Source organism: Galleria mellonella, unplaced genomic scaffold, assembly GCF_026898425.1.
Source record: "Galleria mellonella isolate WM207_F2 unplaced genomic scaffold, CSIRO_AGI_GalMel_v1 utg36, whole genome shotgun sequence".
Taxonomy (NCBI): domain Eukaryota; kingdom Metazoa; phylum Arthropoda; class Insecta; order Lepidoptera; family Pyralidae; genus Galleria; species Galleria mellonella.
In genome coordinates this window covers 5,534,259-5,553,001 of record NW_026442086.1, presented here as the reverse complement: position 1 = coordinate 5,553,001, position 18,743 = coordinate 5,534,259, and the positions used below count along the sequence as shown (strand labels likewise).

Here is an 18,743-nt window from a genome sequence, read left to right as displayed (position 1 = left end):
TCTTTTCTTTTTTTTTCGTTAGGTGATTTCTCATAACATGGAGTATTCTTACTTGAGGACGAGGCGATTTGTGCGATTGTGTAATACATATAATTGTTTATATAGGCCCCGTAATTAGATTTTTTTAGTACTAGAACCTAAATGGTCACATATAATGTTTGTATTTCAGAGGATTTTCAATAGAAAGATTACTGTATAGGGTTCTTCAAAAAAGGTATATTCAGATTTCTTCAGGGTCGGTTATGACATCCCTAGTATTACAGGCGTCCATAGGCTATAGTGACCGTTTACAATCAGACGGGCTGTATACTTGTTTGTTACCTCCGTGGTATAAAAAAAGAATGTACAGCACGTCGGATAGTTGCAATTTTATGATATTAGTATAATATTCATGCACGACCTTTGTTCAACTTGGAACAATCCAGCCTATTCTACAATGCATAAGTTACGCATTGCACACACCGTGAAATTCTAATGGTATGGTGTTGCTGCTCGTTAAATATACATTAAGTTTGTAGAACTAAGTCCATTGGCAGCGATAATGCAACGTACCAGGTAGTACTTTACGAATTTCCACATTATATGTCTGGCTATATCAAAACAGTAACCACAGTTCACTTATCATTAAAATGCTATTGTTTATGTTCCAAGGGGGACCGTAATGGAATAGAAATCGATTGTTTATTTAGAAATAGTAGCTAATCCGCCAAACGATTCACCCCCTGCAGTTACCTATTGTGTCCATTTTTTCTTATTGGGATAAAAATTATCTTATTTCTCAAATGGGAGCGAGCAATACACATTTAGAAAAAAGAATATTGTAATCTGTTATCGGTAAAATATTGAGTTTGGCGTGAACAAACTTTGTCATACGGGATTTTTATATATTACTATTTTTATATATTATTATTACTATATATAATAATTAATTGTAATAAGAACAATTTCATCGACTATTATATTTTTATATAAGTAGACACTATTTCATGTCTATAGACGAAGGTTACCACTTACCATTAGGTGGGCCGTCAGCTTATTTGCTATTCCAAGTTGCATAAAAAATACTAAAAAATATAATTTAATTTACGTTATGTTCTATAATATAATGTAAAAAAAATATTTTGCAATAATTTATTTACTTGATTATCACAAAGTATGCGTTAGTGTATTTATAAAATATTTGTAAATTTATTCTTTTTATTAAAAAGTAGCTCTATAAATTAAAAAAGAACATTATGGCGGACTATGGCAAGTTTCCTTACTGCAACTACAAACAAACTTATGTAGATAGATAAAAACCATCTATCTTAACTTTAATGTAATTTAAATATCGATGGCAATGTTTCCTAGAAAACAAAAAAAATTGAACAAAGTCCCTAAGAATTTAAGTAAGTGCATTTAGGTTACCCACAATGAAATTTCCATATTTCATTTTATATAGCAATCCAATATACCTGCACGATATGATATTGTTTTTCAGCGACCTCCTCTGAATAAAACATACAATTTTATAGCATGTTTGCGTCGACCGGTGGTGCATAATTTTTTTTATATGTATATACGAACCTCCCCTATTGGTCTGGTCTGGATCGAGCTGTGTGCATCTACATTTTTATTACTTCCCCTCACTATTTTATTGCGATTTGTTTTAAAGTCAAATAAATTAGGCAAAGGAAATATTGCAGAAAGTCTAGTTTGTATAGTCAGTACTTTTATGATTTAATTTTCCTTCTCGTAAACTTTCAGACCGTAATTGTATTTGTGACTGAGTTGTAAGTATTGTTTATTTTGTTGTCTATCCGCAAAAAAAGTGTTTTTTTATTGCCAACATTTGAGTTTTTTTTAAGTAAATGTAATGAAAAAAAAATGTGTAAAAATGTGGTCAGTAATTACTTAATTCATGAGTAAATTAATTATTTTTCAAGTTTATAAATAAATACGTGCAATAGCTGTTATTTTCTTATTTATAGCGCTAATTCTAGATAAAGCAAATCACATAGGGTGTACCCACGCTTGGCGAAATTTATTGCCCCTAAAATAACCACCGCAACCAAAACATAAAGGTAAACAAATCACCGCAGCCCTCTATCGCAATCACATGACGCCATACTAATGAAAACCATTAACTGCTCACAAAATAATCGTTCAATACACTTGGTACACTTCCCACGAGTGCTATTATCAAGAGCTCATTAATGCCACGATAAAAATGCAGGTGGGCAGCGTTAGGATTACTTTTTCAGATTGACAAGTCGGTAAGAACTTTGTCCGGGAGCGCTTTTGTCGACCGCAAATTATAACTTTGTTCTTTTAAAGCAAAATAATATAGAAAAAAAAGTACTCTGCCTCCGGGCAGTTGTCTATTCTTCACCTTTTGTTGGGACAAGTGATTGATGGACTCTATATTGTTTATGTCGCGTACCGTTTGAAAAATGAACTTCGCTGTGCTGTTTGCGCTTATTTGATTGTGCACGTTGCTATTTGGGTTACTTTTTCCCGCACTGCTCTTAATAATGTCTGTTGTTAATTGAATGAGCGTGTTTTTTTGTTTGTTTTGACGATGTTGTAATTAGTACAGGTTCGTTACGAGCCAGTACGAACACTCTAATTTAATCGGCACTTTCTTTGTGATCTACTCCGCGTGTATAATTAATATTATTGTGCAACGTTATAACTGTATCTACTTCAAATCTACGTGAGTACTATTTGTGTTTGATATTTTTATTTTCCTCCACAAATTTACTGCTTTCAATTTTTTAATTAATTGACGTGGATTTTACAGAGAATCCAGTTCGCGAATATGGAAAGTATATTAATTATACCTCAGTAGGTACATTTATACTATTAATTGCTACTACTTTTGTTACAGTATGTAATTATAAGAACGTAGTTGTTTACCTAATTTCTACGCTTTTACTTTCCACAACTTTCTACAAAAATTTCATACGCAGGTATGTTTAAAGATTACACTAACACTATTAAGACATTATGATTAAAAATAAAAAAGCAGACATTCTAAACAAGCTTTTAATTAATAATCTTATCAAAAAACAGCAGCAACAGAAAAAAAGAATGGAAGGAGCTTCTGGGTGTCGGTCCGCTACTGCATTTTGTTTTATTACTCACGTCTCTGAAGTTAATATGGATGAACGTATAAAAAGAAAACACGTGGCATACAGCGAGTTTACACTTGAATTTTTTATTTAATTGTTACTTTTATTTAATTACCATTTATTATGAATATAAAATGAAATGAAATATTTGCGTAATTAGCAAAAAAAATGCGTTAAAAATTACATTAGAAAATCCAAAATTTACAAAATTCTCAATTAGTTTGATTATGAACCGTGATTACTTCGACAATTCTGGAGTCCTGTTCTCCAGCAATGAGTGAGGTTGACAGTCGTGCACGAATAACCCAGTCAGTAAGCAGGTATAAGTACCTAATATGATTATGTAAATATCTTTAAAAATTACAATAGATTGTGCAAGCAGAGTTCTTAACCGTAAAGTCTAGTTTTAGTTTTGCAACTGCTTGTTAGTTTTCATTGTGCATTACTTGTTTTTATTCGACATTAGCAAGCGTGTGTGTGATTTTAGGCAATTATCTGAGCGGAACGGTGCCGTAGCACCGTCATATAGGTTAAAATCAGCTCTATTGTATGCATTCATGAAGTATTGAAATGATACGCCTAAAGAGAATTTAATTTCACGGATACAGTGACAAGAGTCAATGCTTTTTTGTCAATTCGCCAGCACTAAATTGATTCAGTGTTCAAGAAAGTAAAATTGAAAAACTTTAATGGCAACATATAAAATTTGTTTTAAAAGTTCACAGTCTAGTCGGCCAATGCTGACTTGCCTGGAAGTAATTTTACTAGACATATTTATGAGTTATGCTTGGTATCTACTAAAGACAAGCCGATGCCTTAACTGGCACATCATCTTCATTTTCTGAACGTTGTGGTGTAATGTTCAATGAATTAAAACGGAATAGTAATCTCACTTGCGCTAGCGGTATATACTGGTAGGGCACCAGTGGGGGATGATAGGTGAGGATTAGTTGGTCCATCGTGACGAAATCGTTAGAAATTAACCACTGATTGGATAGCTTACAGACGGAACAGTGGGGATAACGAGAGAAAAACGTGTGGATAACAAAAATAATTATAAAAATCGGCTTAGAATTAGTGAATATACTGACGATAAATAAAAAAAAAATAGGTAAAACGAGAATATCCGCTTTCAGAAAGTATTTTAAAAACGTCGATTCGAACATTTTTTAAAACGTTCAAATCAACGATAGAGCATTCAAGAGTTTTCCAAACGAGATTCACATTGTACTGTTTAGAAAACTGCAGTTTACCCATGCGGAGTGTTAGTTGGAACAGATTGTTAGTGTGTTTGTGTAGGTATAACACATAAACATTCTTATCGGCGCATCTTCACGCCTAGCGCCCGGGCCGCCGCCGCTTGGCGTTGCTTGCTTCGCATACTGCACCGAATGAGGCAAATGTTACGAATTGCAATTACATTTTATACAAACGTTGAATTCCAGTTGCTTAATTATACGTTAATTAGGCAACTGGCATTCTATTGGAGACACTTTAGACACTTCAAGCGGTGTCTGCTGCGTATATATTTTCAATCGACTTTAAAACTCCTCTATTATGTCTTTTTTTTTGGAAAACGTACTTACTACTTATTGCTAGAAACAAATGCAAAAGTTTGTGAGAATGTACAAGTATATATGGATAGATATTTATTACCCTTTCACGCTTCAACAGCTGAATGAATTTGAATGAAATTTGTTAAACGGATAAATTATATACAGACTCAATAGATAGGGGATTTATATATTGATTCACGCGGATGAAGTCATTGAAAACAGTTCGTTTGACTACATTTCTCTTGAGTTAATGTTACACAATTGCGTTTCTTATTTGTTACAGACTGATGAAAAAATAAATCCGTTTTTTTTATTGTCTTATGAAACTTAGAACGGCAAACCAGCCGATGATTCATCTTTTGGAAAATGATGACAACATGATGGAAACAGCACATCATAGAACATACTATACTGTGACGCCCATATGTAACATAGACACATATGTATAAGTCTACATATCTCACCGTTATTATTTTTATGATACTACGGTTTTGTAAATATGGTTTACTATAACTGTATTGAACAAATTTAATTGATACTTTTAAATGAAACTGTATATTTTCTACCAAAATCAATTTTGTATAATTTTTCCAACAACTTACCAACCTCCAGGTAATAATATCTTATCAGGTCTATAATTATGGAGAAGCGATGAAGAGTTAACCAATAATCATTCAAAAATCATAATGCACAGTAACCGCTAAACGCTTTCACAAAACCGTAACTAAAAGGTAACAATTCATTTCATTTCTTTGATATCAGACCAGAGAGATCTAAAGCTTTTGTACGTTTCGTTTTGTTAAAATAAATATGTTGCATAATAAGAATTGCAGTTGAATTAAGAAACTACTTTTTGAAGTCGGCTGAGAATGGAGAGGTACTTATAATGACAGCCTTTTGTGTACTCGTATACGTAATGTGACGTCTTCGTTAATTTGACCATTTTTTTTAAAGGTTTATTAACGTGGCGATCTCATCCAAATATTTTATTATTTTTAGATTAGTCCTTTTTTGTTTTGAAACGTAATACACATTATATAATTGAAGGTTAATCATTCAATAAACTCTCACTCGAATGGATTTTGTTTCAATGTGTTATACTCAGTATTTTATATCATTAAAATAATTATCCTTATAGATTTTAAATGGAACATATTTAAACGAAATTTGGGGTACAGATTCAATAATATATTCAGTCTCAAACGGCTAATTTAATAACAAACATTTTCGCTAAATCATATTTATTAGTATCTAGTCTCGTAAATTATAATGTCTATCAAATTTATAAACAAATTTCAAAGAGTATTTATTATTGAAATATTATTTTGTGAAGCAAAATGTACTTGTATTAAAAAATATGAGTTTTAGAATATATATGTCATCAAGACAAAGAAAGAGAGAAAATTGAAGAGAGAGAAACGGAACAATTTTTTCCTTAGGATTTTGAATCCTATCAAATCGCACAGTTTGTATTAAAAGTTCAGCAAGTTGTTAAGTTTCATGAATACTATCACTGGATTTCAACTTAGTGTACCGTTACTAACTAACCCTATATACATAACGTTACATATATATATATATATACATATTAGTAAGATTAATTACTTAGGTACGTTTAAGGCAAAATTAGTGGTCCCCTCTATCTATACAGATGGTATATCGGAATTGAATACTGTTCCGGAAACCGCCAACATCGAGTATATTGCCCTTAAATCCTTTCATGTGTGTAATGTGTAATCTCTTTGAAGTTACGTTAATTGCATCCAGAAGGTTTGGGTTCCTCATTGCAATGTCGATAAAATATAAAATTGATCTCACTTTCCGTTGTATGGATTCCGTAAATAGACGCTTTTCGAATCAGATCGTGATGTACTGCACTTTGATGGGACTATAAAAACTTTGTTGGTTTTAATTTGACAGTTTAAAAGCTCATTTGGCCTGATCACAGTGATTAACGTTCTCCGACTCGAAATGGCCAGGTTTATTTTATATGAACGAAGTTAATTGAACTATACCGTTTTGGGATATAGTTTTTTTTTGTCCCTTAAAAATGGCTTTATTGCTCTGAAGTATAAGTATCTACTCTGTGTTCCCTAATTATTTTTAAATTGAATAAAAACCCTCCATCGCCGGGCCGAGAACTATATTTGTTTAAAGAAATAGGTATTGTAAATTGTTTGTTTCTATTATTATCTTGAATGACAGAAAAAACCGCATATGTAAATAATACATCATGTGGTTTAGATCACTCACATGTTTTTAAAATAATAGCCTAGAATTTATAATACCTTCTTCCTTTTAAACTGTGTTTTATAAACAAATAATTAAAGATAGGTACCTACTTATATAAAAATAAAAAATATTTGGTATATATAGTTAGATTCGTGTAGAGAAGTGTTTCTAAGTTGTTAATATATATATAATTTACCCAAGTTTAATGGGTATGTTTATTCCTTGAGTAAGGAATATGGCGACCTTTTATGGCGGCCTAATCATAGCTCCTGTCACCAGTGTAATCGACGCAGACGGTTCGTTTACGAAACTAAAAGCATTGGAACCTCATGAAATCAGATTTATAATTGAATCAATATGTGGAATTAGTCGTAATGGGTATACTAAGCCGAAATGTAGTGACAATATTATCCAATCCAATAAATAACTTACCCCAAGGGACAAAGTCGAAATATGTAGATAAATTTTGAATTTTTCATAAAAATCTCGATTTTACCTAAAATGTTAAAAATATGTACATTTTATATTTCGGCTGACTATCAAGGGAAAAATAGTGATGTGCTGAGTTAGGCTAACTCGAATAATAACTCGAATACCTAAAAGGTATATAAGTAATCAAGTACTTAAAGGAGAAAGCGATTGTTAGTAATATGATTGAACAGTCTTATTGTTAGCAATATATCCTATAAGATGGACTTCGCAGTTTACCTTTTAAACCATTGTAGTTAATTCTTCTGGAATTCTTCACAATGAGCTAATTGACGTTTTTCATTCTCACCTTTCATCTCTCACTAGTGCCCCGCCAACGTATACAAGTAATGCGAGCGGGATTCCCATTCCATTTTCACCCATATTTATTATCGAGTATTTAATTGACGGAATTCGGATACTCGTTACTAGAATACAGTACTTGCGGGACACGAATACTAAACGCGTGTTTATCGTAATTTTTTTACGTTTCTATTTTTATGCTTTATTAATTTATTTCTTAATAAAGGAAAAATGACGAAATGATTAGAAAATTACAATACTTTAAAGTAAGCTTCACAAATTAGTTGAAAAATTAATGGAGTTTGATAAAGTACTTGAATATGCATATAAGTACTCAAGTATTTCTTTGAGTACTCGAATTAGAATCAAGATTCTTTTTACAATAAATACCAAAATACTTGAATACTAAATATGTAAGTTTAGTTTTTTATAAATATTAACAGGGATTTGACGGTACGAGTATATGCCCTATGCTATTATCTCTGTGTCTGTAACATTTATAAACTTGCGGCCGACTATCTTTCTCTTTTCTTTACATAATTGATTCCCATATGACGTGTAATAATATATTGACTTTACTAATTAATTTATTTGCTTTTCTTTCAGATGCGATACAGCGATTTGTGGAGATGCCAACGTATACAGAAGTCAACCCGGGTGAAGATGCTTTGCTCAAGTGTAGAATATCGGACAAAAAAGGCGTTTGCTCTTGGCAAAAAGATAATAAGGTAAATAAATAACAATAGAGTTCTTCAAAAAAGAGGTAAAGAGGTTTCTTCAGGGATGGTGACGCGCGCGTCCTGGTATTGCAGGCGTTCATAGGCTACGTGAACCGCTTACTATCAGGTGGGCCGTATGCTTGTTTGCCACCTCAGTGGTATAAAAATATATATAAATAAAAATACCCACTGCGCTACACAAGTACGAGGTTTGTCCGGAAAGTACGTATAAAAGTTTTTTAAAAATTTTATTTTACAATTATTCAGGTAAATCAATTTTATCCCCTTCAAAGTACTCCCCCTGTGACATAATGCACTTGTTCCAACGCCGTTTCCACTGTGAGAAGGCTCCTTTAAAGTCCTCTGGTTGTAGGTTTCTCAGCTGCCCCGTCGTATCTTTTTTTATCTCATTTATGTCACCCAAATGCCTCCCCCGAAGTACCATTTTGGTTTTTGGGAACAAGAAGAAGTCACACGGGGCCAAATCCGGCTTATAGGGGGGGTGTTCGTTCACCGTAATGGAATTTTTACTCAAAAACTCACGGAACGATCTTGGCGCAAATTTTTTTCATTTGAAGTTCGTTTCTTAGAATTTCGTGGACCACGGTTTTGCCCAAATTAAGCTCTTCAGCCACCTGTCTGACCGTTAAACGACGGTCCCCTTTAACACAAGTTCGAATTCTTTCCACGTTTTCGTCGGAATGTGAAGTGGAAGGACGTCCTGAACGTGGGTCATCTTGAACGCTTTCTCGGCCCTCTCTGAATCTTTTTAGCCACTTGTGGACGGTTGGTTCCTTCACAGCATCATCCCCATAAACTGTTCTGAGATCGGCAAAAATTTCACGTTCTTGCCGAGTTTCGAGAGAAACTTGATTACGACGCGCTGCTCTTCAACGGAAGCGGGCTCCATGCCGACGGGGTTTCGTTAAGAGGTAACTTCACAGATGGCGTGACAAGCCAGTTCGCATCAGACCAGAACTGAAATTGTTAGGGACATAAGGAAGGGGTCCTGCGCTTACCTGGCCTCCCCACTCCTCTTTCTCGCATTCCAGAACACTTTTATACGAACTTTCCGGACAGACCTCGTATCTAGTGTTAAACTAAACAGAGTCAGTAAGTAGACAATTGTATATTACCTTGTTCAAGCTCTGTTAAGTGAAAATAAAAACTGTTTACAAAAGGATTTAGTTATATAAATATGTCTATCAGTGTCAGACGTATTTAAATTGATTCTCTGACTCTTAGATCAAAACAAACAAACATACTCAGGATATTGTATTGTACAGGAATCGAATCGCGATCGTTAAATGGTAAGGCAGTGTATAAATGTGGCGGGCATTATCAAGGTCGAAAAATATAAGAAACGTTAAAAAAAATTAGATTTGTGTACTTATTGTATCGTGTAAAAATAAATAATTTATTTCATACAAATCTACGTACACCTACTTGATTAATATAAGTTAAGTATACATATCTAAAATAATGTTATAAACAGTAAGGATTCTATTTTTATAGATGATATTTTTATTCTGTTTTTATAGCTAATAATAAGCGAGTAATTGATTTAAATTACAAAAAAAAAAATTTTCTACCTGCAATATATACTTATAATTTGATACATTTAACTGTTTCTATTTGCGTTTCTCTTTCCTAAAGTGGTACTAATGGCGACATAGGAAATCTCTCTAAGGATATGGCTAATTTAATCAGTAAACCAACCTTCCATTCATTTGAATTCGCTCCATGAAGTACCTTTCACTCACTGGTTCCACGACACTGAATCGTGCATTCTCTTCTGTTTTTGTTAGTCATTAACTTTTTAAATATATTTTTTGCGAGTAATCTTAAGATAGTAAACAGTTCAATTGTTACAGAGAATTACACCTTATTAATTTATTTATACCTGTTTTATTCCCGTATTAACTTCGCAGTTCTCGGAGTAGATTTCGATAATTAATTTTTAGTTAGCTAAAATGACATTTGGCGGACTCAATTTGACAGTTTTTTAAATGAAAACAAAACGTACCATTTTTTCAGTGTTGCAAGTAATTAGATTAAAAACTATGATATTAAATTATATTAAGGTTACTAGGTTATTCTTTATTTTTCTGATTCACGTGGGCAAAGTCGCTGGCTAAAATAAAATCATAATAAAAAATTTGCTAATTTTGTTATTTTATATTTTTATAAAACAGAGTGGCAAGCACGCTGACGGCCCACATAATGGAAAGTAGTGACCGTCTTGCCTGTATCTACATAAAGAGCATTATGAATGCCACAGAGTACTCTGTGATACCCATGGTACCCCTCATACGTTGTTAAAAATATATATCGCTTCTCAATGTTTACATTAATTTAGATTTCTTGTCAAATTTGAGAATTAACTAGAATCTTGTTTGACTTTAATATGTGCATTATATATTAATTTATCAAGTATATATTGTTGTAATTTGATGACGAACGTAACTGATAATGAAGCTATGTAGGTATATAATATAATAATTTCACTGGCGGTTTATAATTATGTAGTTTGAGTTCATATCTATGTATGATCATGTAAACGCATATCGTAAATAAATTGTGTAACTCTATAGTGGAGCCAGGCATCGGAAAGACCTATAATATATATAATTGGGGTTGATTCTGGAATATCATTATCTTAAGGTATGCACAAAGTCTTACTAATAGCATAAATATGTAATTTTGGATTATCATCATCATCTGAACTGTTAATTGTCCACTGGTGAACGTATAAAGAAACTAGACCAAAAAGTATTATATTATATAATTTGGTAACTTCAATATACATATAAATTTATACTATATTGCCGTGTAGGTCCCGGTATAGAATAGGCCCTTCTTTTCTCGTGGGTGTCGTAAGAGGCGACTAAGTATTATGGGAACTTAGGTATGGTTGAGGGATGGGCAGCAGCGTTCCTAGTAAAATATCATTAAAGCCTAATTGCGGTTGCCAAGCCACCCACCCAGCGTGGTAACTACTGGCAAACCCCCCCTTATAGGGGAAGCCTATGTTCAGCAGTGGACAGTTAACGGCTGATATAATTATAAACATTATACTATGTGCCACAACACCGAGTATAATGTAGATTAGCAAAACGAATAGTTAACCATGATTTTTTTAATAGATGATAATAGAATGGTAACTCCGCCTGTGCTAACGGTAATCGCTGGCGGAGCGCTAGTGACGGATGATAGATATGTAAGATTGAATGAATTGACCTGCAATTAGCCCATCCTGATGAATGCATTTGGAATTCAGCATGATGATTTCCAAGGGGGTTTGCAGGGAGATCGACTTGATACTATACTAGTAGCGTTCTCTACGAGTCGAACAATGAATCACGAACGTAGTATTTCATTATTAGGCTAGGATAGGTAAATTGTACTGGCTTCCAAGATTTTGAAACAATAAGACATCATTAGCTATGCCCGTATCGCCAGAACAGCCCTGTCATATCTTAACGACTGTTCTGTTAACGTTTAGGGCAGTTAAAAGTTATTCTAGTTAATTTTATTGTCGATAAATCTTGTGATTGGTTGTGACGGGATGGCGTCATAAAAAATAACATGTTCGAATAATGTTTATACAGAAGAACTGTAAAGTTGTAAACAAATATTGAAAAAACAATTAATACTTTATTTATTTTGAATTAATGTGTTCCAAGTTATATACGAGTAAAATCTCCTTTGATTGGATCTGCGTATTCCGTAAATAAAAAATATCTATTTACATACAGAACTTGTTGTAATTATTTTTAGGGTTCCATACCAATTTTGTACAAAAGAACTCTTATGTTGAGACATCATCGGTCCATTCACCTGTATGTTAAGGCTTATATTTTTAATGTACTTTAAAAGTCACCTACTACAAGCTACAAGCAATTGTTACACTAAAGGATGTGATATTGTAGTGAAAATTCTGGGTGGCGTAATATTTTAGTTGTCAGTTTATTTCATAGGAGCTTCCTGTCGTGAACACTCAGGTTGTGATATGATTTTCCTGCCGAGGCTTTCCCTAGAGATTACAGCATGGGGTTCTTGAAAAAGGGTGTTTTATGGTTTCTTTAGGGTCGGCAACGCGCGTCTGACATCCCTGGTGTTATAGGCGTCCATAAGCTTCGTTCACCCCCTTTACCATAAGACAGGCCATATGCTTGTTTCACACCATAGTCGTATAAAAAAACAGGAATGACAAGAGAGTATCATCGCTTTTAGAATGTTTTCTATGATATTAAGAGCGTTCTTAAGCAAGAGTGACAACTTCGTAACTATCTGTTACTTTTTAAAAAACTATTGAAGTGTTTTTTTTTTTTTATATTTCTGATTGATTATTTAAAAAGCGCTGTGTCTACGAGTTAAAACGTTACGAGTAATTTTGCAATAATATTTTTATTAAGCTGTCACTGAAAATCTGAATTTTTAATGGCAAAAATATATTTAAATAATGTGAAGTAGATACAAAGATTTGAATAGTACAAGATTTTAATGGTTGAATAAATGAATAAGTACACTTTATTTGCATTTATATAGAAAATATTTGAATATAGAAAATAAGCAAGACAATAAATGTAGTGATAAAGTTGTATATAATTGTTAAAAGAAATCTTTCTAGACAACTTTAGGGCAATGAACTAATTGTTTTACAAGTAGGTATGATAATATTGTATAATTAAGAAAGTAAAACATTAAGGAAAATAATTACAAGTACCTATTATCAAATATTAATTTATATACAACGTTGCAATATAGCAAACGAAAATTCTGCGATTAACATTTTAATTTCTAAACCGAGCACTTTTTAAATAAATAATCAATCACAAACATTGAAAAATGTTAAATTACTTTTGATAATTTAACAATAACCTATATATTGCCTCACTTTTCATGTTTTACCGCTTGTATAACGGATTGTGCTCAAAGAAATTGTTCAATATGATGCCCACGGCCACTTTTTATCATCGTACAGCTCGCCATCGATGGGGAGTTCACCCTCATACTCTAGAACCTAGATGGTGGCGTACAACGCGATTTTAGAGATGTTTTCTCCCACGAATACTAAGATTATGGAATGAGCTCCCTGTCGAGGCTTTTACAAGAGACTACAGTATGGGGTCCTTCAACAGGAGGGTAAAGAGGTTTCTTTAGGGTCGGCAAAGCGCGTAATATCCCTGGCATTGCAAGTGTTCATAGGCCACGGTAACCGCTATTGCTAAAAAAATATATGCCACACTTATTTAGATGTACATCTGATATCTGAGTATTCAGGAATAGCAACGCATGGGAGGTATTATGTGCGAAACAGTATACTCTGTTGTGTCTATGCTTATATCTATAGGCGACGGTTACCACTTTCCATCAGGTGGGTCGTCAGCTTGTTTGCCACTTTAAGTTGCATAAAAAAAACAATCGAGCTATTTTTTATCAGATGTACTATCAACATGTTTTCCATACCAAGTCATACGAAAACACGTAGGTACTTACCTACTTTTCTAAATTGGTTTGGTGTTCTGATCTGTGATGTTTTTTGGCTTTCCTCAATATATTTACGTTTTGATGCTTGTATGCGTCACACTATCCTGATTTAATTTAAAAATGGGCCACCAAAATAAGTAGTATTTCGGTTAAAATTTATACGAACTCACATCCGGAATAGAGATAAAAACTAACTCGTATTTAACTGCGGTATATCTGTACGGGTTAACTAAACGGCTCGTATTTAGTATGAACTGTATGAACAATCGCCGACGAGATTTGAATCTTAACTAGCTTTAGTCACGACTGTTTAAAAGTTAAACCAAAGAGGTTTATTGTTCGTTATCCTTATATATATGGGTTTGTGGTGGCAGAAATTTTGATGTTCTCTATGCATAGCATTATATTATCTGTGTTTGTGCTACAAATAAAAAAAAACATGGTAATTTATGTTATTGTTAAGTTTGTTAAGATATTTGAATTATTGTTATTTATTTGAATAACAATATTATTGGAAAAAGAAATATATATATATATATATATATATATATATATATATTCCAATAATCATTATATTATTGAAAAAATTTGAAATAGGCGGGATTGGAATCCGTATCTTGTAACTGCTTAATCATAAAAAAAAATATTGGACATGTGTGAATGCTTTTTGTTCTATTTCACACAAAGAAGAATATTATTATTTTATTGATTAATTATTAAAAAATGAAATATGTTAATTTATCGTAATATATAATATTTCAGATGCAAGACCGAGCAAGTAACGTAGTATTTTTAGAAACTACTTGTATATTATTAGTCAAATAGAAATTCCGCAGTATAGAAACCTCATTGGTCCAATACAAAGGTTTGATCGAAAGATAGATGAAATATTTTGGGTCTGTAAATATTTTGTGTTGTTATTTCTTCAATAAATAGACACGACCCAGAACATTTCTTGTTTGTCAAAATGTCTAACCCGACATTTGATAAATCAGAAGGAATCTTACTGCCATCTCCTCGGAAAAGGAAGGGGCTGTACCTACTTAAGATTTATTCAAATTAGATATATAAAACAGCTAGCTTTTTCCCGCGACTTCGTCCGCGTGACCAGGATATTTCGATTGACCGAAATAAATAGTAACCTATTTCTTTTTACATTTCAAATAGAACGTTTATATTAGAGTTTGCCAGAATGGTCGATATTGACCCTTTGGCTTTGAAATCGGTTTTTCCGGGGGTTGACATAAACGAAAATTGATTTTGGGGTCGACAAGGTCTATAAATTGACCCTTATTAATTATCATAAGTTCTTATTTTACACTTTCAAGATATTGTATTTTATACAGAATCGTGGAAGTAACGTAATTTGTATTAATTACACTTTATATTTACAAAATTTTATGTCTGTTTATTTTGATAAATTTTAATGAGAAAATGATTTCAAATTTACACACTTAACCAACCGCAAAGTTTTCAAATTGGTAAGTATTTTTTATCACGAAATACTTATCAGGAAAAAACTGAAGATAGGATTTTTAAAGTAATTTGGCTATAGAGATCTGAAGTAAGAGTTGATATTGGGAAAGGGGTCTCTTTCCTAAAATTATTTAGAAATCTATGGTTTATATTAACGTTATTACATCACGCTTGATCGTTAAGGTATTAAAGAAGAGGTAATAAATGAAGTCACTTCCATTTTTATAATATCTATTATGAAGGATAAGGGTATAATTACCTTTTACACAATATAAACTATGATTTATTGATGCAAAAAATAGATCACATTCAGCGTAAATTTTGTATACAATTTGGAAAAATTAATAAGATGTGAACAGCATTACGGGCATTACAAAATATTGTTATGTCCATAGTTTCCTCATGCGTTACCATTTTTAAATAATAAGACATTATATTTCTGTACCTTGTAATTTCATTGCCATATCTTCACAGCTATGCAACACAGCTACTTTGCCACAGAAACACGAGTGGGACAGATGTATACCGATGCAAGTGGGGTTACCATTCTATTGTCATCTATAAAAAAAATGCTTACTTTTATGTAAAGTCGTCCTTTAATTAAAATTTAACAATCAAGCAGTTTTTAAGAATAATAAATATAGTATGTACCTAATACCTAACCTTGAATAGGATTGTTAGAAAATGAATTAAAAAAATGACATTTTACCATCGGGCTTAATGTGGAAGTTATCAGAATAAACACAATTATCTGATGTTTCTGTGGGTTGTAATAGCTTTGACTGAGAAAGAAAGTTTTTGGAAGTTTTTATTTTTATTGTTCGTTCCGAGTTTTGAGAAAAACTTTCCGATTAGCGCTCATGTTGTGTTTGGATACATCGAAAGAAAACTGGATACCATAAATATGAGAGATAACAATGTAAAATTACCGAAATTACTCGTCAAAACTTAAGTCAACTGTTCCCCCTTTCTTCCCGTTGTAGACAATAAAACATTTTAAGTTTCGGCTTGCTTATTATGGTAACGAAGTCCATATTAGGTGCTTCATTTGTATAACATTGCCCATTGTTGGGGCAAGGTGAGCTTTTCAAAATTAACTGCTTCGTGCTTCATTAACATTTATATGGAGTCTGTTGATCCTTAAAGAGATTTAATCATTCGAAGAAAACAATGTGTTTCGTTTAAGTGAAATAAGAAAGGCTAAAAAAAGACAGATAACAACTTTAATGGGCATTAAGTTATATGAATAAAATTTAAATATCTTAGGAGATTAGGCAACTCATAGTTTATTTTGTGAAATAAGTTAATAAATGAAAATAGAATGGTAACTCCGCCTGTATTAACGGTATAAGCTGGCGGGGTACCAGTAAGAGATGATAAGCGAGGATTATATTAAGTCAGTTGAGCCATCATAACAAATTGACCAGGATTTCTTCGTGATTTTTTGGAAGGATCGCGTGGAGATCGATTGGACAGGTTGCTATTGCTAGCAATAGGGTTCTTAGTACCCCTTACAGATCATCAGTTATTTGATCAGTTAAATGTGTAGGTTCACTTTCAACGCAATCAAATTGAGATCATTCTGATATTACATTTAGTAGATGTGAAATAAACTTAATGGTAACACCCTTTGACATCTATCAGATATAATTTCTATTTGAGCCCAATTCGATTGTGTTAAAAGCCGGGCTGCTGGTTAAAATAATAAAAGTATATATAGACGGATTTCTAGAAAGATGGTATGATGCGTAAAAGAAGTGTGAACATAAGAGTGACGGGTGACAGGGATCAATGGCATAGAAAATTATAGAATATCGAGGCAAAATAAAGGCGACGCTGTCTGTGATTCAATCGGTTAAAACTGATCTACGTATACACAATAAAAACATTTGGAGATACAAGTAGACACTTGAAATTTTGGCAATTTTGCATACAAATTCCATATTTGATATCTATTTGATAAACTAAGTTTTAATATACAGTTACGAGTGCAATAAAAGATATTTCGTATCCCCCTTATTTATTTATCAATAAATAAATATTAGATTTGATGCTAGTAATGTAGCCACAGAGTTGGAAATTATTGGCATTTGTTTATGAGAACGTTTCTCTAGTAGAATTTATATTATTTTAACGAATTTTGCAACAAAAACTCTATGACGCGTCGTACAGTGTGGTAGGTTCAAAATTTTGTATTGATTGTAGACATAATGTTCTTTGAAGAAAATATTCAATTTAATAGAAGAAATTTATAAAAATTATGCTAAAAATTTCAAGTTCATGTATACTAATATTATACTATAATAATATGATATAATATAAACGTTGTGTGGTCCGATATAGAATGGGCCACCCTTTTCATTCTCGTGGGCGTCGTAAGAGGCGACTAAGGAAATTTAATGGTCGAGGGATGACCAGTAGCGTCCCTCTTAAAATAACCAAAAGCTAACTATGGTTGCTACCCCGCCTGCTAAATTTGAATTGAATAAAAACTCTTTAAAATTACAATAATTTCTTAAACTGGGGATCTCATTCGACTTTGCTGGTTCGAGTTTCTGACGAACTTAGCCTGCCATTGTATAGAAAGCTACATTATCAGCGAGTAACATGGGCTATTTATTATTTTCAAAAATTCTAAATACTACTGTATTAAGAAATAGCGATAGAAAAGAGATACAATTATATGGTGGTTTATGTTTATTGTATTTATATACATGTATGTAAATATATATTCTGACGTGCGACTAGGGTTGTAGATTTTCAATTTTCACTTCACCTAAGTTTGGAATGGAATTTTTAATATAGGTTTGGAACATAGTCTGCGGCTTGGCCTCAGTTGGTTGTTATTAACATTTTATAGCTTTTTACTTTTATGAATTGTGTAATCATTCCTAGGTGTAATTACTTACGTTCGTATGTTACGTATGTGTGTTACCTATGACCCAGTTAGGATTTGATTGCAAGAATGTAGTGACAATTAAATTAATTTTTACTCGACTCACTTCTACAATAGATAACACTACAATACACAGACATTCCTTTATAAAGTGCTTTCTTTCATTTCGAGCTTGCTCTAACAAACGATTTATATAGGAAAAGGGTAAAAACGAAATTCTTAGTAAGAGTATTTGTGAAACGATGTAATTTCCCCTAAACATTAGTTGAAATAAATGATGTTTTTTTTTTAATATTTCATACTAGCGACCCGCCCTTGCTTCGCACGAGTGCAATGCTGATATTAAATAGTGCTACCGGCCCATTAGAAAGCTCTAGAATTGTCAGTGTTTTTCTACTATATAATGCATTTCTTATACATATAAACCTTTCTTTTGAATCACTCTATCTATTAAAAAAACGCATTAAAATCCGTTGCGTAGTTTTAA

At 32.6% G+C, this 18,743-nt stretch overlaps 1 protein-coding gene across 2 annotated transcripts in view; it reads left to right on the top strand.

The window, feature by feature from the left end:
* LOC113515205 (irregular chiasm C-roughest protein) overlaps nt 1-18,743 on the top strand; it is a 101,439-nt gene that overhangs the window by 27,354 nt on the left and 55,342 nt on the right. For both annotated transcript variants that reach the window (XM_052897459.1, XM_052897460.1), the window contains exon 2: nt 8,279-8,400. In XM_052897459.1, the coding sequence (XP_052753419.1) occupies nt 8,279-8,400 (122 nt within the window). The remainder of the gene's footprint in view (nt 1-8,278; nt 8,401-18,743) is intronic.